This window comes from Suricata suricatta, chromosome 7 (assembly GCF_006229205.1).
Source record: "Suricata suricatta isolate VVHF042 chromosome 7, meerkat_22Aug2017_6uvM2_HiC, whole genome shotgun sequence".
Taxonomy (NCBI): domain Eukaryota; kingdom Metazoa; phylum Chordata; class Mammalia; order Carnivora; family Herpestidae; genus Suricata; species Suricata suricatta.
The window spans coordinates 135,406,717-135,430,281 of record NC_043706.1 but is presented as its reverse complement, the minus strand read 5'-3'; the positions used below and the strand labels follow the sequence as shown (position 1 = coordinate 135,430,281).

Here is a 23,565-nt window from a genome sequence, read left to right as displayed (position 1 = left end):
CCATGCTGTTTCCCACATACACATCAAAACCAAGTTGGCAGAAGAGAAATTCCAAATACAGTTGCCCCTTGAATAATATGGGGCTTAGAATGGCACACTCGAAAATCTGTGTGTAACTTCTGATTCTCCAAAAACTCAACTACTAAAGAGGCTACTGTTGACCAGGAGCCTTGCCAGAAACACAGTCGGTTAACATGTACTCTGTATGTTGTGTGTGTTGTGTATTGTGTTCTTACGATAAGGTAAGCCAGAGAAAAGAATATGCTATTAGGAAAACCACAGCATTTCCACAAATACAGTTATAGCACTGCATCTATGGAAAACAGCCACGTGTTAAGTGGACCCACACAGGCTGTTCAAGGGTAAACTGCAAAGGCAGGGCGTGCTGTGAAAGCTCAGAGCCTGAGAGCTCAGAAGACTGCAATACTGAGGAGGAAGGGTGTGAACGGAGACTGGAAGGGAAGAGGAATTTGAAATGCAACATGAGGACAGGAAGTCATTTAAAGGTAAGGCAAGGAAGGTACAAGGTTAGCCTCAGAGGGAAGGAGGTTAAGAGCTCCGTACAGTTGTGAGGGTATGTTAGTTGGGGGTTAGTGGGCCAGTTTGCACTTTGATGACTTTTTCCTCTAAAATAGTTAATCAATCAACATATCAATCAATCAACATATGGATGAAAAGTAATACACCAGAGTAAACAAATTTATATTTTAAAATCTGATTTGTAAGTATTTTAAGCTTGTAGACTTTTCTCTAGAGTAATAATAAATTTTAGGTGCCTAAAACAAATACTAAAAAAACTACTGCCAAAGAGGATCAAAAGGTGAGTAATATTGAGTTACAAAGAGAAAATATGAAATATTTTTAAGTATTAGGGAAAATGAGGAGATTACTAAAATCCTTCATTCTATTCTCTCCTTCGTCCCTGGGAACAAGGGACCTCTGGCCGCTAGCTGCCTCATCTCTAACACGGAGGAAGGTCAGACCAGAGGATCTTGAGGACACCCAGCAGGGATCCAGGGTTGGGACGCCAGCACAATGTAGCTCCAGGAAAAGACAGAGGGGAAGTGCAGAAAGGAGAACTATGTTCTGAAATAGGGCTTTGGAGCCAAGGCCTTCCTGAGTTTTCTATGTCTCTCTTGGGGTTTAGTTTAAAAGATGGGGGGCAGAGGTGACAGGTTGGCTTTCTCCTCCCCAGTAGGGGCTGGGGACCACCGGGACCAGTGGCAGCAGGAAGGGTACCCCGGAGAGGAGGGCTCTGTCACCTGTGGGCCCCTCTGATGACCCACAGTCTATGTTTTTCTTCTTCCCATTCTGTTGTAGAACACATAGGCTTCCCCTGAATTTTCCTCACCATTCGTTTTAAAATGACCTCCCCATTCATATTTTTTGGTCACAGTTTCTATGAAAAATTATAAAGAAGGGCATAAAATGCAGGATTTTCTGTTTTTCAAAGAACATGCCAGCCAACAAGGTGTATCAAAATATCTTTGGATTTGTGGAACTCTAATGCCTCTTTGGAACTGTGAAACAGGGGCCCCTGGGTGGCTCAGTCAGTTAAGTGTCTGACTTTGACTTGGTCATGATCTCACAGTTCGTGGGTTCAAGCCCGGTGTGGGCTCTGTGCTGACAGCTGGGAGCCTGGAGCCTGCTTCAGACTCTGTGTCTCCCTCTCTGCTCCTGTCCTGTTCGTGCTCTCTCTCAAGATAATAAATATTAAAAAAAAAATAACTGTAAAACACATGAACTGATAATGTACACTATACATTTCTGTCCACCCACCTTTCAGAAGTAAAAGTCTTAAACATGATTTTGGTAACCAAATGCTATCACAGCCTAACAAGTAAGCCCTAAGAATGTACCCCAGGAATGGCTGTACCCAACAAGGGATGGATTTTTAAATCTTTGACTAGGCTTTATGCATATCCATTCATTCCACAGGGTACTTGGGTGGCGGCCCTGAATCAGGAGGGAGAGGGGCTTCTCCACATTCTAGGGGAGGAGACCCAAGGACAGAGGCCTGGAGCAGTGAGACGCGCATGCGCGGTGGAAGAGGAGGAAGGGGACCCTCAGGTGCGCGCACAGGAGAGTCCGCAGAGCGCCGCTGGGGAAACGACAGGAAGGGGGCCAAGGAAGGAAGAGGCGGCCAACTGAGGCAGATAGAGCAAAGGACTGATGGGAATCTCGGCAAGAGGGGCTGCGCTGGGGGACAGAGGTACAAGCATATGAGAGGAGGGGGCAGCAAGGAGGCAGGTGGCAGTGCAGACCTCACTGGTTCTTGGGACATTCGAGGAAGCAAATGGGCCTTGGGGCCCATCTCCCAGCTTCCCATCTCTCTTCTGTTATTCATTATCCGTGTCAATTTCGATTTCCTCCCCCAGTACTGAGAATAACAACAGCCCCTAACCCACAGGGCGTGGATAAAATAACAACCTTGCTTCTCTCGTAGTCTCGACTTAGCTGTCTGCCACAAACGAGAAGGCAAGAGATATTCATGATCATGAAATTTTAAAGTCATTTATTTGGATTTTGAGAAGATCTCTTAAGAAATTCATGGAAAAGTTATGATTATCTAGTCTTTCTTTTTAATGACCCAGGAATATTTTACTCGCTCCTCTTTTTTACTTCTCCACTATAAATTTCTTTGTAGAACTCATAAGCAGCAAATTTTTAGCCTTTCCTATGTTTAATAGTATAATTTTATATATATTTCCTTAGTGATTTATCATCTCATTATCACTAACAACTTCACTTAGTCCACTGATGACACAGAAGACACGCTTTTCTTGTGAAAAAGAACTGACCCATGTTGGCTGCCTGCGACCCCTGATTCATTACTCCACAGAATTACACATTTCTTAGTATGTTGAAATCTGGTTCAGAACTGAAGTCAAGATCAGTGCTCTATAGTTTGTAGAACTTTCTTTTCCTAATATATTTGCTCGTTTTTTTTTATTTTGAAGCACCTCTTCTATTCACTGCATTCCTGTTTTTTAAGTGCACACAAAGGGTTTTAAATTACCTAAGCATAGAAACAAACTCCAGAACATCAAAGTTGCCTTAATTCGGAGGAAAAAATTAGAACCACTGGAAAACAGCTTGAGTGTACACGGAGATATAGCTATAAGCATTTCAAATTCTAAGTTACCTTTGACTGAGATAGGCCAAATAAAACGACGAACCAGGATTTGAGAAATTACAGCGGAGCCTAAGAAAGAAGACAACTACCTCTCGTTGGATTAGCTTGAAAAAAATTAATCTCAAAACAGCACTGACAGTCATGATAGTATGGAATGAATGCAAAGCTGTTTTCCTGGGCCATGGCCGCAGCACACTCACATCCAAAAATAGGCTGTTTGTAGCTCTGGGTCCTAGCGTGTTCAAGTTATTTTCCAGTGAGACTGACAAACGCATGCTTCAATCGTAAGTAAATAGGAAGCTTGCAGGTTTTAGCTGGACTTCGGAGGAGAAGCATCCAAGGAGTGATCAAGTAGATAGTGGCAAAACGAAAACAAAGAAAAGGGCGCCTGGGTGGCTCAGTCAGTTAAGTGTTCGACTTCAGCTCAGGTCATGATCTCATGGTTTGTGGGTTCGAGCCCTACATGAGGCTCTCTGCTGTCAGGATGGAGCCTGCTTTGTATCCTCTGTCCCCCCCCCCTTCTCTCTCTCTACCCCTCCTCTACTGGTTCTCTCTCTCTCTCTCTCTCTCAAAAATAAATAAACAAACTTTAAAGAAAGTAAAAAGAGCAAAGGCACATTAAAGATCAGCACTGAAAGGATCCAAGACCTACCCACACTCCAGCATTCTACTCATTTGTGGAGATAATGCCATCAATGTACTACTACCAGGGAGTCAGATATCAGAGTTACTTTTCCCAGTGCAAAAAAACAGGAAAAAAGGTCACTGGGAATGAGTGTTCAGAAACCTGACCAATACTGAATACCCAAACATTTTAAGAAACAAGATAAAAATGTATTTGCTGAGTGGCAGATAATGAAGTCGTAAAACACACACACACACAAACTCCAATTCTCATTTTTACTTAGATGTGTCAACACTTTGGTACAGACATGCCAAAGCGAAATGCTTCGAATTCTTTGAAAACTCACTGCATTACGGGGAAACAATTTCAGACTATTGCTTCTACAAACTGAATTAAGACTACAAAAGCAATGTGCTAGTTCAGCCAGAAAACAAACGCGAAGCCCTTACAGTGTGGGGCGGACGGCGAGAGCGGCCGTTGGTTCTGATACGGCCCCACAACACCGCCGCCTACTCAGTAAGTACGAAGGATTATGGAGATGAGTTCACAGGAACTGACCCTACAGGTTTATTAAATATGCAATGAATATTCTGCGTGCATGTTGGGCATTAAGTAAAAAAATGAAAAATTCAAATGATGACGATATGTTAAATACTGCAAGAAACACTGAATTGGCTCTCCTTAGAAATTTTTCTTTAGTAATTTTTGGCAGATATGGGACAAAAAAAACATGTTAAGGTAAACTTGAGTTAGTTTACCGAATATTTCAATGTTTATAAAGTCTTGACTTATCTTTTCATTTTTAATTTGTATTCATTTGTGACATAAGCCTTGCTAAGCTTATACCCTCAGAACGGCTGTGACTTTGGCAGTATTACAAAGTCACCCACCAACGACTGCACCCCAACTACTAAACCGTACTAATAAAATGCCAAGCATCTAAAATGGAAAGTAGAGAAAATTTTGAAAAGAACATAAATAACTGATTCTTGGTTTGAAGTCTAAGACGTAGCACATACAGGAGTCAGGTAAGAGTAATCACCTGTACCCTGTGCTCGCAAGTTTCCACCAACTGTTCTCCTAAACTTCTGACTTCCAAAGTACTTAACTGATGGGACTTACAGTACTTCTATGCCTCTATGTGAAAATGAAGCCAGACTCCCCTGATAAGCGCCTCTTACCAACTTATTTCCATGGTTTAAGGATTATTAGCAAATTAGGGGCACCTGGATGGCTCAGTCAGTTGAGCTTAGGCTCAGGTCACAATCTCATAGTTCGTGGGTTTGAGCCTCATGATAGCAGGCTCTGTGCTGACAGCTCAGAGCCTGGAGCCTGACTTCAGATTCTGTGTCTCCCTATGTCTCTGATCCTTCCCTGCTCTTGCTGTCTGTCTGTCTGTCTCTCTCTCTCTCTCTCGCTCACTCAAAAATAAATAAAACATTAAAAAAAAAAGAATTATTAGCAAATTAAAAAAAAAAAAGAATTCCTAGCAAATACACATCCAAAAGGCAAGTCAACCCGATGAAACACCACAGGTCTAGAAGACGGTAATTCTAAGGTATCTGTGACCACTCCTCCCGTGTCTGCCCTCTCAGTGTGACACCTCACGTCCTCCTTTGTCTATTATCCGCTCCTCTGCCTTCCTCCCCCTGCATATCCCAATGATCACCAGTCCCCGAGACTAACTTCTTAAGGACTTTTTTACTCTCCCTCTAGGCCAGCTCAGGTCCACACTGTCTTTCACTTGATCCATTAAACTGCCCTTCACTGCTCTCTGGCAAATCCATCCTCCAGGAAGTGGCCAAAATCATCTAAATTGCAAATCCAACCAGTACTTGGTTTAAAATCTTTTAATAGCTTTGCATTTCCTAGAGGATAAAATTCAAATCTTTAACCTCTTCAGCCTCCGATCTTGCTACACAGGCGGAATTGAACTACTTTTAGTTCCCTCTGTTTTTTTCTTCAGGTTGTCGTGACCTGAAAATAGTTCTTGTTTCTCTTGTCCTCCTCCCTTGCCTAAATATAATCCACTCTCAAGGGCTCTGACTCCTAGAACGCCTTGCCACTCGGTCTCGCCCACTCCTGCACTACCCCTGCCCCCCAACACTTCTAGTGGGAGACAAGGGCACCGTAGGACAACTGATCAGTTCACGGCCTATGCCTACCAACTTGACTGTGAGCAACTCAAGGACAGGAACTGGGATCCAACGGCAACTGGGGCACAGGGGTTTGGTAACTCTTTGAAGCAGGGAAACGAATGCAGGCATTAAGGGAAGTAGAGTGATAAACCAAAACGGCACTCGGAGAACCTTCCATGGTGGCTGTGGAGTCCCAACCTGGGGGCCATTCAGCAAATCCTGTTCCATGGCTGATTCAAACTTCAAAGTCAACTGCTACTAATCGAAACACTTGGTTTCCTGTACTATTTCTTATATTCTAGACAACAAAGAAAGAGGGTAAAGAAAATACTACCAACGGTCTAATCGTAGTCATAAGTGAGGGGAAATCTTAAACCGTGGGAGAGTTTAGGAACTCTGCATTTGATAATAAAAACAAGTCCTATCCGTTGAGCCTTCCAATGCACTTAGGGGAGCTGATGTACCTATACAGTAAGTAAGCTACGTCAGACCACACACCTTGAGTCCAAAGGCGGTATCCTCCGAGGTCAAGACTTCAACCTGAAATCATAAGGAAAACACGATTTAGGCACTCTCGAAAACGTTCTTTGAGTCTAGCCAGACCCCAGAGCGTGGGCATGGCCTGGAACCAAGAGTTTGGAGAAAACTGGGGTGCAATTGATGCCAGGAGTCAAGAAAGATGGATCTGGGATTCTCTTCGAGAGTTGGTTGGGTCGAAATCCAGGTCATTGCCCTGAGTTCCAGTTGTGTAACAGGGCAAAGCTCCTATCACATTAATCGTTTTGCCGTCATGCTGACTTGGTGGTGGGAGTCCCTCAAGATGACGTGGGACGATGCGAGAATCACCATTCTCAGTCCCGTCACAAGATGTTGCACACGCTTTCTGATCTTTTATGGACAGTGAGAGGAAAGTTATGCTTCGGAAAGCAATTCCATCAGTGCTTACGAAGCTGCTAGTGATTTCTTGTTCCGCTCACATCAGAGTGGGCAGCCCCGAGTCTCTGGAACGCCGCAGAGCCGGGCTGCCTGACAGCGATACTCAGGGTAAGGCAGGCTGAGTCTAAGCAACAAGTTGTGAAATGATGGCAAAACTTCAAAACTGCCTGTCAGTCTTGTGCATGAGAAGACAGAGCTCATTAACATGAATTTCAAAAGCCTCATGGAACAAGATGTGTATTGATAATTACTGTTTTTTAAATATAATTATTCAGTCTGGTGTATAGAGCTTTTAACTTTGACTACCACAAAGTACTAACAGAGGATGGAAAAGAGCAAGGAAAGAAGGCAATACGAATATTTTTAAGTGTCCGCAGGAGACAGCAGGCTGGGGCTATACTATCCGACTGACAGGCTTCACTGCGAGTTCTCAACCCTTTGAAAGTAGGCCTTTGTGGTGGGTGTTTGCGCGGAAGGAGCACGGGCCTATCCGGTGGGTCTTGCTATCAAACAAAATTGGGTTCTTCCCTGGAGGGAAGGAAACACAGAGAGGAAGACCATTTCAATCAGATCGTCATCCAGCAGAGGCGTCAAAACAGAAATGAGGAACGGACTGTATCCTCCAACTGCTTCACCGAAAGTGACGCTCACCCACCACCTGGCACCTGACAGAGACTCAGGCACAGAGCAAGAGAAACACACGGCTACCAAGCGAGATGGCCAGACTCGTTTTGATGAAAACCATATGTTGCCGATATCAAATGTGAAATGTTGGATTAACTATGGTACAAAGTCATTGTAAGATTCACTGACAGCATGTCTGTTTCCGAAGCTAATTGTCCGATTCAGAAGCAAGGTCTTCTTATAGACTTTGTTTAAGGGGAGTGGGTGTTGGGGGGGGGGGGGGCGGCAACAGCTACTGGCGATTTACGTATGTTTGAATTTCCTAAGTCCCGTCTTTCACAACACTAGATTACTAACCTCAAATATTTTCACATTAAAACTTCTAATCAACAGTGAAGACTTTAGTTAAAGGCAAAGGACAAACATATTTGCTGAATCTTAACTACTGTAAAGGCTATATGACATTTACTCTTAAATTATACACCTAGATCACAGCTGCACACATTACTGTTAGGTATATTCACCCTCGGTGTGATGTTTTAATATACATACAATTACTCCCAAAATGTATTAGAAGTTTAAAGCTACAAAAACACATCCTCAAGTGAATTCTGCGTTTGCTTAACATATTATAAAAAGCCAAAGTAGCAAGAAAATTAAATAGCGAACAGAAATCTATTTAAAGATACGGCTCCGATATATTTGACAGCTTGAGATATCGGCAAACCAAACCTTTCAAGCGGAAGTTAGGAAATTTCCGCGTGGCTCTGTCAGTTGACAGGGACAAAGACAGACCTTGGAGACCTCGGAGGAAGGAGGTGGGTCTCAAAAAAAAAGGCCAGCCTCCTTCTCCACCCCAGAGTCTATCTCCAGGAGGGCTGAAGAGGTCTGCAATTCCTAAGTTTTCACCAGTTTGTTTAAACCAACTTGAAAAGTATATTTTGTTTTATTCAAAAGCACTGTGGTTTAAATACATATGCGCACCAGCTCTCCTGAGCTGGATTTTAGGGTTTCCTTTATGTTTCATTTCTGTTTCTGAAAGGTTTTAGATTTCAATACCAACACAACAACAGCTGACTGAAAAACCATGAAATTAAGTCCTATTTAACAAAAGAGAAAGATCAATGTCATATGAAGGTTTTCCTGTTGGATCGGAAGAGCATTTTTACCTAAGCTGGAAGGAATCCCCCTCTAGTGGGGGTAAGGGGGTATTTCACCTTCTCATACCGTTTTCAGGTAGCAGTCATTAAACGTAACTGTCAGCAGAGATCTGCTGAGTGTTTTCCTTTCCTCAATTTAAATTTTTAAAAAAAGAAAATTAGTATTTTAGATTTCACAAGCCTCAAACACCTATAATTCCTATACATCTACTAGGAGTAGATTTGTGTTTATCTGCTGGGATTTTAGTTACTAACCAGCCGTTATCACCAAGTTTAATTTGGCTATAAAGTAGTCACAATTTGAGATTAAAACAGAAATGTACAACTGGAAAAAATTAGTACAGTGGAAAGACTCAATAATGTACTGGGAAGAGAGAATGCTGACTGTTTACATCCACCTGACTCATTACCAAAGACTTTCTGGATATTTGCTGCATGCAAGGCATTGTGCTCAGTGCCTCTGTACGAGAGGAAAAGTGACGGATTTTACTCTGGTACTAATGCCTGAATGTAATGTATTTAAACATTCATTTAAAAATTAAATTCAGGGGCGCCTGGGTGGCTCAGTTGGTTGAGCATCCGACTTTGGCTCAGGTCATGATCTCACGGTCTACAGTCTGTGGGTTTAAGCCCTATATCGGGCTCTGGGCTGACAGCTCAGAGCGTGGAGCCTGCTTTGAATTCTGGGTCTCTCTCTCTGCCTCTCCCTTGCTCGTCCTCTGTCTCTCTCTCAAAAATAAACATTTAAAAAACTTAAAAACCAAAACTAAATTCATATTCAGAAAGGACCTGATGAAATTATTCATGGTGTCGTTTCTCTGTTTAAACTTCAGTCGGGGGGTGGGGTGCAGTGGGCAAGGACTTTAAGCTGGCAGTATTAGAAAAACCACCCAGGAATAAAAAGGTCACAGGTTTCACCCACTGAAAAATTAGGACCCGTTCCCCAGTGTTCTCCTTCCCGGTGCAGTCGCTCTATCAAGTGCAAGGGCAGAGGAGCCTGGCAGAGGCACAGCTGTGGACCGGGGCAGGGGGTCCGAAGCCCCCAGGGGGGAGGGGCAGGGAGCAGAGGCTTCCTGGGGCCCAGAGATGGCCCTTTTGAGTAAATCACGCGACTTCAAATGATGCTACGATCACGTCTCTGTAACGCCAGTGGCTAGAAGGATTCTATCCGTGGGGAACTCTGAAAACCACCAGGTAAGTCTGGCATCGGGACAAAGGTCACACAGCTCTCTGCGGCACAAAACACCTTCCCGTGGCTTCTCCCTCCCCTGAGTAGCCTACTGAGCCCTACCTCCAACAAAATTAAAGCAAACCACTTTAAGTTCCAGTCATTCAATCCAGAAAATCAGGAAAGCATGAATTCATGAATTCGGAAGGGAAACCTGTTGTACTTTCTTTTCTTGAATCACTTCTGAAGTCCTCTCTACTTTCACCTCTAAAGCAGAGAGTACAAAAATCTGGCAGAGTTTCTGTTAAAGTGAAGCTATGCAAAAAGTATGTCCCATTTTAATAAAAACATTGTTTTCCGAAAGTCAGGATCACGTCGTCACAGTGATGATTTATTACTGTATATGTGGGAAGGCAGGTCACAGCCTTGCACTGATTACGAGAACATACGTTGGAATAAAGCACAAGTCAGCAGTATCCATCACAATGTGTATGAACAGATTAAGTGTTAAACCAATAATTCTGATATTCAAGTGCAAAAATATTTACCAAATGGTTTATCTGAGTTATTTGTAACAGGAAAAAGCTGAAAACACCCAGGAACCAAAAGACTGTCGACAAAGGAGTGTTTAATAAGTTAGCACACAGCCAAAGAACAGAATACTATACGGCTGTTAAAAAGGAGGTGCATCTCCGTGTGCAGATAGGTCTCTACGATATTACTCATTAAGTAAAAAGATTCAGAACCATGTCCACAGTAAGCTAATATTTGTTTGTTTAATTGGGGTGGGTTATGTGCTTGATTTACTCGGACCACTTCTGGAAATGCAAGAAACACATCAGTGGTTACCTCAAGGGAGAGAACTCATTTTTCGATGTAGTTTGTCTTACGTTGTTAAGAATTCTTTTTGCCACACGCGTGTGTTTCTTTTCAATTAAAAATAGTTAACAGGATACGCCCATAACATAAAAACGGTCCAATGTCAATAATAATCACAGAAATGTAAGTTAACAGTCATAATATATTTGCTAGAGAACCTGTCTTTATGGTCTCATGTGTGATCAAATGTTTATAAATTATAAAGTATGTGTACTATGCCATTATTTGAAAAAAATGACAAATGAGGGGAAAATGTACAAAAATATAGATGGTGTTAAATGAAGTACGGTATTTCCTATGGCAGACTGTTACATAATCATAAAAAACTCACTTTCCATGAAATATTTTATAACATAGGAGAGCACATATAACCTGTTAAATTTTAAAAGTAGGATTAAAACCAGAAATTTGACATTATAAATACTCAAGTCCATCCATTTGTTTCCCCTATGCTTTCTAAAATGTGTGCCATGCTAGAAAATGTCTTCCCCACCCCAGGATTTTTTACATACTGATTCATGTTTTCTTTTAATATGTTTGACTTTCATTTTTTACATTTAAATATTTGATCCATCTATAATTTATTTTGAAATAACAAGGGGAAGAGATGACTCGGTTTTAATTTTCCATTTGAATAACTGTGGTGCAGAATAATCCATTATGTTCTCCAGTGATCGGAGATACCGTATCTTTACCATAATTAAACATTAAAACGATATAAATTTTGCCTCCAGTTCCAGGTAGGGATGAGACAAGCAACATTACTGGTCAGGTGTTCAACCTGAAGAGAGACGGGAGTTGAGCGGAGGAGAAAGACGATAATCCCAAGAACACGGCTGGATTTGCAGCCTCAGTGTCTGTCCACAGGTAAATTACTAAGAATTCAGATGCTCTTGAAAAAAAGAATTTTTGCCTAGATTGGTGTTCGAGGAATAAAAACACTGTCCCGCTTACAAGACTGCAATGTCTGCTTTGGTTGGACCGGAAGGAGCAATATACCATGAAGGAGAAGCAGCCATTAACAACTAAACTGCTCTCCAAAACCTTGTCCCCATATTGATGACAACTGCAAGTACAGGACAAGGCCCTCCCCCCGCCCCTCCCCCCGCACCTCTCTCCGGCACACTCACAAATACATAGCAGCCAAGGCTGAGTGGCAAAGTTTTTCTTTTAGCAAGCTAGGAAGTTGTTTTTTTTCTTTCTTATTATTGCACGTTATTCCTACTTTTACTTTCATTATTGTCTTACTTTTTTTGTAATCCATTGAAAAAACCAACACTTAGAAAAACCACGCAAAACCTTGCCAGCGTTCTCCTCTTATTAATTCTCCTCATCCTCCTTATTAGCATGTACAGGCCACATGACAGCTCAAGGACACAGCTTGCTGAAACCGCTCGTGTTTGGTGAGCTGGTAAGAGAACGCGGTGACGCCTTCTACTGCTCAGTGCTGCTGAGGAGAACCACCCTTCTCCGAACGTGTTTAAAATGAACTAAAAACCTGTCTCTGGTTAGGGAGCCAGTAAATATTAATAGCGATGCTAAATTTCATCTATGCAGCCAAAGAGCATTCTTGTTATACTTATTATAGCGTAATATGATTTCAAGACAAACAATGGATAGGATATAATTATGCTTTTGACTCCAAGTGCAATGCTCGCATTATCTTCTATACTAGGATGCTGGCAGTGTCGTCCTATCCCAGGCTATTAAATTTAAAAGAAAAGTTGTCACCATTATGGTCACACTCCTCTTTCTAATTAGGTTCTCTAACTGAGTGAGGATACCTTCACTTGTGATTTACAAAGCAATCACAAACTCATGATGGCTCAGAGAAAAAAGACCTTGAGTGTGGAACAGAGTGTGTAAAAATAGCCCCCACAATGCAATGTGACTTTACAGCCCCTTCCACTAAAAGGTGAAATCTATTTCTCTACTCCCTTAAGCTGGGCTGGGCATGTGATTTGCTTGGATCAACAGAATGTAGCTACAGAATCATACTGTACCACTTCCAAGTCTAAGACTCAAAAGGCAAAGCATACTTAAAATCACTCTCTTGAAAGTCACCCAGCTACCATGTGCACAAGCTCAGACTAGTTTGTTGGAGGACATGATGGTTGTGTTACCACATCACCCTAGCCAAGAGCCAGTCAACTCCAAGCAGCAGAGCCACTTAGCTGATCAGGAGCTGACTTACGAAGGAGCTCAGCAGAAACTAGAATAACTCAGGCTCAGACCAAACTGTCAAGCTGTAGGGTAGTGAGCTAAATAAATGGTGGCTGTTCCAAACACCAAATTAGGGGTTCGTCTGTCGCACAGGAAAAGCTAACTAACGCACTGTACGACTCGACACCACAGAACTCTCGGTGTCCTACATCTGCTGGCAGATTCCAGGCGGCAACGCTCCGATGGCACAGGCAATTCCGAGCGCGGTTACGTATCTACATAGCCGAGTCCTTTTCCATCTCCACTCCCAACTTGAAATTTTCCAAGACCATAAAATTCCATCTGAACTCTTTCCTGTGGTCCACAAGCAGTCGGACAGAAGGACTCCTGCTTTGTCTACTGATCTCTACTCCCACCTCTGTCCCTCCAGGCACAAAGTTTCAGTGACACCAGCTGCCTTTCTGTTCCCAAGAATGGCCCTGTCTTATGTCTTACATCAGGGCCTCTGTCCTTGCTGCTCTCTCTTCCTGGAACGCTCTGTACCAGATCGTCCCACCTCTGGTCCCCTTCAATCCCTCCCACTTTGGCTTAAAGGTCACATCCTCAGAGAGCCTCTCTTCCTGTCCTGCACTGCCACCTGAAATTTGATTGTCCACCGCTTTACTAAATGTAAACGCTACAAAAGTGGGACCTCTTGTCGCACTCACGGCTGTATGTTTCTTACCTAGAGGGTGCCAGGCAGAGTAGAAGCTCAGTGAGTGCTGGTTTTCTCCCCAATGTATACACATGAATGGTTTGAAAACTAGGACACCACGAGGGGGCGCCTGGGTGGCTCCATCTGCTCCATGTCTGACTCCTGATTTCAGCTCAGGTCATGATCTCAGGGCTTCATGAGTTTGAGCCCCGTGTCTGGCTCTGCACCAATAGCACAGAGCCTGTTTAGGATTTTCTCTCTCTCTTTCTCTCTCTGCCCCTTCCCTGGTCATGCTTTCTCTCTCCCAAAATAAGTAAACTTAAAAAAAAAAAAAGATTTAAGCATTTATTTTATTTTTTTAATTTAAAAAAACTCTAACAACATCGGGGTGCCTGGGTGGCTCAATAGGTTGAGCGTCCGACTTCGGCTCAGGTTATGATCTCACAGGTTTGAGCCCCGTGTCAGGTTCTGTGCTGACCGCTCAGAGCCTGGAGCCTGCTTCAGATTCTGTGTCTCCCTCTGTGTCTCTGCCCCTCCCCTGCTCGGGCTCTCTCAAAAATAAATTAAAAAAAATTTTTTAATACCCAGTTTTACTACATTTGATTATGATACCTATGCATTTCTTTGATACATGTGTCTCTCTAGCCATGAGTAAATTTTAAATTCCTTTTAAAAATTCATTTTTAAAAAAATTGATGGCAATGAAAGGTATCACTCAAAGCTAAGACTCTTTTCTCCTTATTCCTAAATTAAAACATAATGATTCTCTTAGGATTGTACTGTGCTAAGAAATGATGATAGTAAATGTGTTACAAAGAATGCATATGGTTCACAAACTTTCCCAATTTATTTTTTAGAAGTAAATCTTAGCTTTGCACAAACACAGAAGACAGTTAGGAATGCCCCGCCCATGCCACAGGCACGCTGTGAAGGAGACTGCCAGGCGTCCATCCCACTGGGGAGTACTGGCACTCAGCTTCCTTGAACACAGCGCCACCCCTACTCCAGAGAGGGCTCCGGCACACGAAGTGCAACACAGGGTCAAGTGTAACCACGTCAGTTACACGACCAATGTATCTGTAGACTCGGGGGAACTTGGAATGCTATGCCTATAGAACATCACACGTATAAAGTCAGTCAATTCTATCCTGCCAGTGTTTATCAAGAAATATGGGCTAATGGAATCATGAACATTTTGATCAATGCATAGGTACGTGTGATGACTTCATTTAGCTTTCCTAATACAAAACACGTGTATACAATAATGCAAATTTGTAAACAAAACTTTTGTAAAACAGATCATACTTTCAATAAAAGCTATGCTTTCATATTCACCTTTAGATCTCTCTGGAAATCATATTTTATTAAGGTAGGAAATACATATACAGTAAAATAATTATTCATTATAGTATCATTTCTATCTGATCGCTTTATCTGTATACTTCAAGTTAACATCTACCTCTTGGTAAGATTTCCTACACTTATTCATAACTTCTAGGAGGTTTGATGAAGGAAAATATAAAAGCTACACGTGTCCAGGCAGCTCAGGTATTAAATTTTTGAACACTAAGTGGTAGTTTATCTAAACTTCATCAAAATTGAGATAATACTATTATCTCATGTCCGAATATATCACATTCATTGTGAACTGTCATAGTTCAATGCCATTTTAAACACTTCCCTGTTTACCCAAGAATATACTCATTCATATATAAATTGATATAAAATTGATCAATTTTACTCTACTGTATTTACACTACAATAGAATTTGATGCATTCGAATGCTCTAAAACCAAAAGCCAATAATATAAATTCTTTTTTTCTAATTTTAGTTACCTTCCATTAAGAGGAAAATTTTCTATTTTGAAAACAACTGGATAAACCTACTAAGGTGACAAAACTGGAAATCTGGCTAACGAGCTATCTGGCCTAGTTAACCCCTGTCCCGGTCCCAGCCACTGTGAAGATAGGCCCAGAAGAGCAAGTTGAAAGCGGTGATAAAATCAGCACGTGGAGCGGCCCTGCGGACAGGCTGTGGGGACCCACGGGGACCCACGAGCAGGCGTTGGCGGTGTGTCTGAGGGGGAAGGAGTACAGCAAAGGGCGCCTACAGGGGCCAGGTTCAAAGGAAAAGGCGTTTAAAAACCAAAAATACTTTTAGATCAACAAGTTAAATTTCCATGACTGGCCCCAAATAGCTGTGTGTACATTATGAACTTGACTACGGGTCACTGGTTTCTTTTTCCTGCTGCCCTCTGCCCTGTCCCCATGCCCTGCCCCCCAACTCGGTCACCAGGGTCTGCGTGCACAAAAAAAAACGACAGGTGTAAGAAACTTCTTTTTTACCCTAAAATACTTCTACCGAAATACACACTGGTTTTTAAAATACTGGAGTAGGGCTTAAAACCACACTTTGATTGCCATGCATCCTTAAGACTTTTCAGAATTTAAATTAAATCCTTTAGGGATCTCTTGATTATCAAGCCGGAACAGAAAGACAACTCAGTAAAGAGACAAAAAAGAACATAAGGTTAGTTATTCTTAAATTTAGCCACAAGCTTTTACCTTTTCCTTACAACTTGTTTGAGATGGGACATATTTTGAAGAACCTACAGATGTAATTAGGTAAACTAGTGACTGCAAAACTAAGAAAGAAGTCTCTAGGGAAGCCAACCACTGTTCAATTCTTTTCATAGTTCCCTTAAGTGGTATTCGACCAGAAAAGCTAACCTAAGCTGGCCCCCCCACTAATCACGTCACCTCTTTGGTTCCAGCACAGTCAGCCTTCTATGCTATGGGCAACGTTAACAAAACTTTTAGGTCAAGAGTCTAAGTCTGTGAAGGAAACTGAGCTAGTAGTTCCAGAAGTTCTGGAAGAAGCCAATGAAGAAAGGAAGAGCTGAAGTTTTCAAGGCAGGTAACTGTCAGCACACCGCTATTCGACTCTGGCCCCTCTTCCTCTCTCCAAACCAAATATATCTTCTAACAAAAAATTGTACGAAAAAAAGAGGAAGCCTTCAAAAACCTGGTATTGGTCGTGTGAAAAAGTTCACTGGAATGCTGTTTTGAGTTCAGACTTGTTCGATATTAATCTTCGAGAATAAACATAAAGGACTCCTGTCTGAAGAATCTAGAGTCTTCCAACAGTCAAAAACTACTGATAATTGAGGAGATGGACACTTTAGAAGAGAAGAAAAGCCAGGGAGATAATTACAAACACTCATCTGCTCACTGGAGAGCTGGCGTCTGAGGACACGAGGGACAAAGGTTAGGCGGCAGCAGCGACAGAGACCTGCCTGGGCACAGCTGTGGACAGAGCCTGGCCGGAAGAGGAAGCGAGGCACCATGCGTGTGAGCTCATCTGCGACTGCTTTATTAAGGAAAACGACTTCCTATCAAGAGACGTGTCTTGACAGGACACAGTAAAGTCACTTTCTGAAATGCCAGCGGCGTGATTCCAGTGTCCCCCTGAAGAATGAACTGCTGAGGAAGAGTCCTTTGATCCCACTGCAGATAGCAGTGTTCTGTGGCAAAAAAGGTGTCTTGGGTAGAAACATGGGATTCAAGGATGAGAACTGACTCTTAAAAGTAATCTAACTGCAGCAAAATCGGAGGGCCACTTTGGAAAGGGGATTGGCAATGTCTGATGAGGTAAAAGTAATGTTACCACATGATCCAGAAATCCCACTTCTAGGTCTTTCCCAAGAGAAATGGAAACTTGTTCATGTTAAAGTGTGTATGAAAATATCTATTGACGATTTAGTCATATTGTCAAAAGGTGCAAGCACTCTAGATGTCTGTCAGTTAGTGAATGGATAAACAAACTATGGTCCGTATCCATGTAATGAAAAACTGCTCCCCAACAAATAAGAAATTAACTACACAAGAATGAATCTCAAATATGTCAGGTTAAGTAAAAGACGCTAGATTCAAAAGGTTCCCTACTGTATACTTTCATTTCTGTAACATCTTAGAAAGGGCAAATCTACAGGGAAAGAAAACAGACCAACGGTTGACTGGAGCTGGGGAAGAAGGAGGGAGGGCCTGAGTAGAAAGGGGAAAAGGGAACTTTTTAGGGTAACAAAAATGTCCTATTACAACTGCTCACAGATTCTGTGAGAATACTATTCTTACGTATTATCTTGTTTTGCATTTCACATTTTTAGTAAGTCCCGGTACTCAGAAACTGTTACCTTTCCCAAACATACAGACAAAAACTAACGTAATATATATTCCGTAGCTTCTCATCCTCAAAATGCCTTTGATTTTCATTGCATTGTACACTGTTTTTGTTTTGCTGTTTTGATAAAGTGTTCCAGGTCACAGAATTGAAATTTTCAGTTGCTAATCTCCACAGATTTCTGCCTAATTTCGGAGCTGCCAGATTCTCCTTTGGGGTGGGAGGGAAGTTTGAGGTTTTCGAAATTTTTTAATCCAGTAGAAACAACTACATGTTGTTTTCTTTGAAGCTAGAAAGGAATCATGTGTCTAACAAAAGTATTTGGTTATTTACTGCAATCGCCTATAATTTGAACCTCAACGTGAAAACGAGTCAGTTAACTTGAAATCAAAACTAGAACCAACACGAAAGCTAAAGTAGTATATACAGGTTCAGACATGAAAATATTATGTAAGCTCTGAGTCAGGTCTACAGCCAACACTACAGCTAACGTCGTATGTCCAAGTTCAGACAAGAAAACATTACATGACCTTCAGATGTGAAGCATGATACCTCCCTCCTCGTAACAGGCCTTTCCCTCTTAGCTCAGAGATCTTGAAGTTCAAATTTTAAAATTCAAATCTTGGAAAACTCTTAGAGGACCACATATTTATATGTGTTTGGCAAGTCAGCCCCAATAAGTCTAAAAGATGTGGGAGAAAAGTCAGAGTTACTGAATTTCTACCATGAAACTCCTTTCTAGAAGTACCAAAATCTTGAAAAACGGCCTCAAGGTAGAAAAGCTTGATTTTTAATGTCTGAACCATCTACTCTCAGTGGTTCTTTTACTGTTTTTTATTAAGCAGACTCAGTTTTGTTCATAAAAATTCTTTACAGCTTTTTAAAAAAAATGAAACTTCTGAAATAAACAGTGTACACCACACTTGAAAAAAAAACTAGCTACTTGTTTTATTTGTCGCATTTCATTCATCTGTGTCACGTTTTAGCAAAAGTGGATGAACAATTTTGGCCAAGTATTTCCAATCGATTTAAGTTTTGTCTAGACCAACGGTTCTCAACCAGACACAATTTTGTGTGCCCCCTCCTGCCCTAATCTAGGGGACACCTGACAATATCCAGAGACATTCTGGGCCATCACAATGGGAGTGGGGGATGGGATGGGGTTACTCCAGGTGTTAGGTGGGTAAATTCTACAATGCACCTGGGGGTCAGTTGAGTGTCTGACTCTTGATTCTGGCTCCAGTGGTGATCTCACAGTTCCTGAATTCAAGCCCCAGGTGGGACTCTGTGCAGACAGCACGAAGCCTGTGTGGAAATCTCTCTCTCCCCCTCTCTGCCCCTCTCCCACTCAGCCTGTCTCTCTTTCTCTCCAAATAAATAAACTTAAAAAAAAGGATAGTTAGATGCACAGAATAGCCTCTTTACAAAATAAATGACCAGGCCCAAATGTCAATAGTACTCAGGTTGAGAGACCCTGGTCTACACTCGGAGAATCCCGGCTACTAATAATTCAGAAGCCTAACCACAGAAAGACCCTGACTCAAACCCTTTCGTGAGCAGGACTGCTAACAGTGCGGGGCTGACAGCTCACATATAGACACGGGAGCTAAACTGCCTCATCACTGTGCTCACCGTAGAAGGGACAGAAACAGCAATGCACAGTTTGAGTAAAATGCTGTAAAACAAAGTTTTCCTCCAGGAGGAAGCTCTCAAGTTCAGCGACATCTGAACTCTCAAGTTCAGGCAAATAAAACTACTCTTGTGAAATGTGAGCTCAACGCCATATTTTACTTTTTTAAATGAGTTGTTACTAACTATGGTTAATACAAATTCACTATTTTAAAAAAGAGGAAATGGGTAAAGTCATAACCTCTGAGACAACTAACTCCTGTTACCACATGGCGAATGCGCACCCATGGGCGTGTTTGCATATGCGCATTTTAGCTCTGTCGACAATCTGAATGCAAAATTAGTCCAGTCAGACATTTGTTTGAAATCTCACTTAAATTATTTACTTTCAAGAGACCCTTTGAGGACCCTAGGGACTATAGGTATAGGAATTTCATACTCACTAGGATGGTAGGTGGGCAAAGCTTAACTTTATTTTTTTTAATGTTTCTAGTTTATTTTTGAGAGAAAGAGAGAGACAGCATGAGCAGGGTAGGGCCAGAAAGAGAGGGAGACACAGAACCTGAAGCAGGCTCCAGGCTCTGAGTTATCAGCACAGAGCCCTTGGCAAAGCTCGAATTTATGGACCACAGGATCTTGACCTGAGCGGAAGTCAGACACTTAACTGACTGAGCTACCCAGGCGCCCCGGGCAAAGCTTAACTTTAGAATTTTGCTGTAAAAAGGATGCCTAGAGCAAATGCAAACTACTCTCAGGGAGCATGGGCATAAATGACTATCCAATTAAGTATGTCTTCCATGGTAACATTTCTTTGGGTTATGATTTTTAAAATCCAAGACTTTCCAGGTAACATTAGAAAGGTCATGTCTACGTAAAGCTTGATGTACCTGTAATTTCAGATACATTTCACCAATGGAACGTGTGTGGAGGAGGCTCCTGATTAACTGTAGAATGAGTAAATATACGGGTGGGTGACAGTGAAATTGTTTCTGATTCAATTAACATTGTACTGTTTTCAAATTCCACCAGCTTATGTGAAAGAGTTTGCCCTGTTTTCTTTTCCCAATTGAACATACCATCTCGGAGATAGGCAAAAACTTAAGCCTTTCCGTTAATTCAATACTCACAAAGCTACGAAGGTAAAAGTGGTCAACTCCAAACTCACAGACCTAAATCAATGTCACCAGTATTACAGAGGACTGTAGCTCAAAACCTAAAAGGGGCTGTTAATCTTAGTCTATTTATTGGTGGACACCTATCAGGGCGTCTCCTAACATTACATTTGCTCTTCCTACTTCCTATAATGTGAGAAGGAATGAGGATTACAATAGTATACCCCGGTACGTGATGCCCCTGTTTTTAACAAAACACTCAAAGAACTTTGGATTTAATTTAAAATGGAACTGGCAAGCATCATAAGTGAGCACCAACTTGATCAAAGTTAGAAACGTCCCTGATACAATCTATTTTTGAATTAAACCTTGTTTGCATACACAGGTGAAAATACTATGCTTACCCATCTGTAGTACAAACGTTAAAACTTTACAAAAGTAAATGGAAGAACAATACCCAGAACTCCTATTCAGAGCCATTTCCCTTATATTCTTCTGACTTGTTTCTTAATTTATCAATATTCATGTAGAGGCAGAATGTAACTCAGAACTATATTCTGATAATTAAATTTCAAGAGTTCCAAAATTAAGTTGTGTTAGCTTTAAAAATAAAACTTGCCAGTTATTTTACAGCAAAAATTGGAATAGCACAGACCTGCAACTCAGGACAAGCCAGCTATGACAAAACCACAGGCAGGTCCCAAGAACGAAGTTGAGACACCTTCTTTATAAAGGAAAGCAGCAGGCTGGGAGGGCTGTTAGAAACAAAACTAAGGCAGGAAACTTGGAAGTATGGTGGGGGGGGCTTTCACTGAGTTAGGAGAGTGTCTCATTGGCTGAGCTGCTGCTGTAGGATGAGAAAACCTTCCTCAGGTGAGAATAGTGGCCAAGGAGCTAATGCAGGGCCGCTTTGCTAGGGACGTTTCTTCCTATTGGGTCTGCAGTTGATCAGCAGTGGTGAGGCATGCGCGCTCCCCCATGAGCCTCTGGACCCCGAATCGAAGGAGGCTTCCTTTCATTAGTTTTCAGTTATTTTGAGTGTGATGGAGAGTAAGCAGAACCCCGCTACCAAGCAGTAAGCTACTTATTTACATAAGTGCTATCAAAAGAGTAAACAGACCTTGGGAATTATATACTGCACTGCGTGGAATAAAACAAGTTCACAAACCAAGTGGCCATAATGGTTTACTACTACTTAAACACGTCTTAATTAATCTACTACAGTTTTATGTGTCATCTAGCTTAGCTGAAAATGTTGTCAAAGGCGTCTAGATTGCAACATTCGACTTGAAACTTCAATGAGAATAACTAATGAATGACCCGAGTCTTTATGACAAAGGCTGAAAAACAGAAAGGCCATATTCCGAAATGATTTGTTAGCATTTAGTTACGATACGAAAGCACAGGCTGTAGACAAAATTTGACCAATTTCGACTTTTCTTCAGCTTTTTAAAGAGTGCTGTGAGCAGGACTTCCGCCAAAGAAGGCTGATGAGCATGTACTTGGCTCCAGATTATTACACAGATAGAAGCCCGTCTAAGCAGCCCCAGCCTTGGTGGGCCCCGCTCCTGACAGCTCTGACCCTGACTCTGGCCCAGCAGAGTCCTCACAGGCCTCGGCCTCGGCCTCAAGCTCCACCTGCCTGCCGGGCCCGCCCTTCGCTCTCCCGGGGAGCTGGTCTCCGCACTGGAAGCCCAGGCTCGGAGCTGACCACACCCCTCCCACCCACCCCTCACCCGCTGGCCCCGCCCTGTTTTTGTCAACTGGGTTCTCAACTCCGGCCTCGCCCGGGCCAGCGGGCCCCGCCCCTCGCCCAAAGGCGCCAGTCCCACCCTGTGTTTGGCTGCCTTGGCTCTGCTCCGACACCGCCCACACCCACAGGGCCCGCCCCGCGCCAGCTGGCACGTGACACACCCCGTTTGGGGTCCCTCCCCTGCTTGCCGGGCCTCGCCCGGACTCTCCGGCCCCGCCCCTCGCCCATAAGCAAGAGCCCCACCCAAGGCTTAGAGGCCTGGGCTGTGTTCCGACCCCGCGTCCTTCCTCCCCGGCTTTTTCTGTGCTTTTCCACCACCAGACACTTGTTGTAATTGCGCAAAAAGGAGTTGCAGCTCCATCCGGACCTGGAAGTTGGGTGGTGGTATTTCTCTGGGGCAGGGGAAGAGGAGTGGAAAGAGCTATGCACTAAAGGAAACAGGGAAATAAAAACACGCAGATTTTGGCAAGCCAAACGGGAGGTTAGGGGGCAAATGAAGCAATCTGGGGTAGAACTGTGGCTAGAGCGGGCACGGGAAAAACGTTTGTTGCCTTCGTCAGTCCAGCTGGGGATGTTTCATTTAAATGTTAGGCTGTGTCAGCAGAAACTTTACAAAACCACGTTTGACAGTGCACTTGGCACTGGCTGCCTAGGTGCCGATTTTCTGGCTGGCACAAGGCTGCCCAGACGGCTGCCGGAGCTCCCCGCCAAGGCCGGGGAGAAGGGGCCCGAGGAGCCATGCAGTTGAGGGAAAATGGCCACGGGGGCCCAGGCGCGCGGCTGCGGCTCCGAACGAACGGCCCGGGCGGCCAGTTAAGCTGGAAGACAACCCAGCACCCCGCCCCCCGCCGCCAGCCTGCGTGCGGGGGAGGGGGGAAGGGGAGGGCCCGCGCCGGGGGCGGGGCGAGGGCTGCCTGCCGGGAAACCTGGAGCGCGGGCGGAGGGCGGCGCGGAGCGGTGCCTGCTGGGAGCTCGCCTCGCCTGAGCTTTGTTGCACAACCTCGCCCCGCGCCGCCCGGCCGCTCCTCCGCCGAGGCCCGGGCAGCGAGCAGTTCCTTCCTGATTCCCGGGGCTCAAGGCACCAGGAATTTCTGAACTTGCTTAATCCGTCCGCCCTCCCTCCCCCTCACCTTTCAGGTTTCTTTTTTATACTTTTCCCCCCTAGCCATCTGTCTCTTCCGGATCGAGAGCCGAATCAAACCACTGGATGTGAAATCTGTTGGACGTGGCTTGGAAAGAAACAAACGCGGAACAGTTTTTAATGTATGGGGAGATAAGTGTAATGTTAGGATAGAAAAATAAAAAGTAATATTAGCGCTGATGGCTAGAAAGGGGTCCTCTGCCCTTCAAATATTCGATACTCTACAA

General features: G+C 43.2%; 1 protein-coding gene across 7 annotated transcripts in view; it reads right to left on the bottom strand.

The window, feature by feature from the left end:
- Positions 1-23,565, bottom strand: part of ARID1B (AT-rich interaction domain 1B) — a 385,639-nt gene that overhangs the window by 171,427 nt on the left and 190,647 nt on the right. For 4 of the 7 annotated variants that reach the window (XM_029944117.1, XM_029944116.1, XM_029944114.1 and 1 more), the window contains exon 4: positions 6,398-6,439. The exons of the other annotated variants lie outside the window; for them this stretch is intronic. In XM_029944117.1, coding sequence (XP_029799977.1) covers positions 6,398-6,439 — 42 coding nt within the window. The remainder of the gene's footprint in view (positions 1-6,397; positions 6,440-23,565) is intronic. 7 annotated transcript variants of the gene reach the window in all.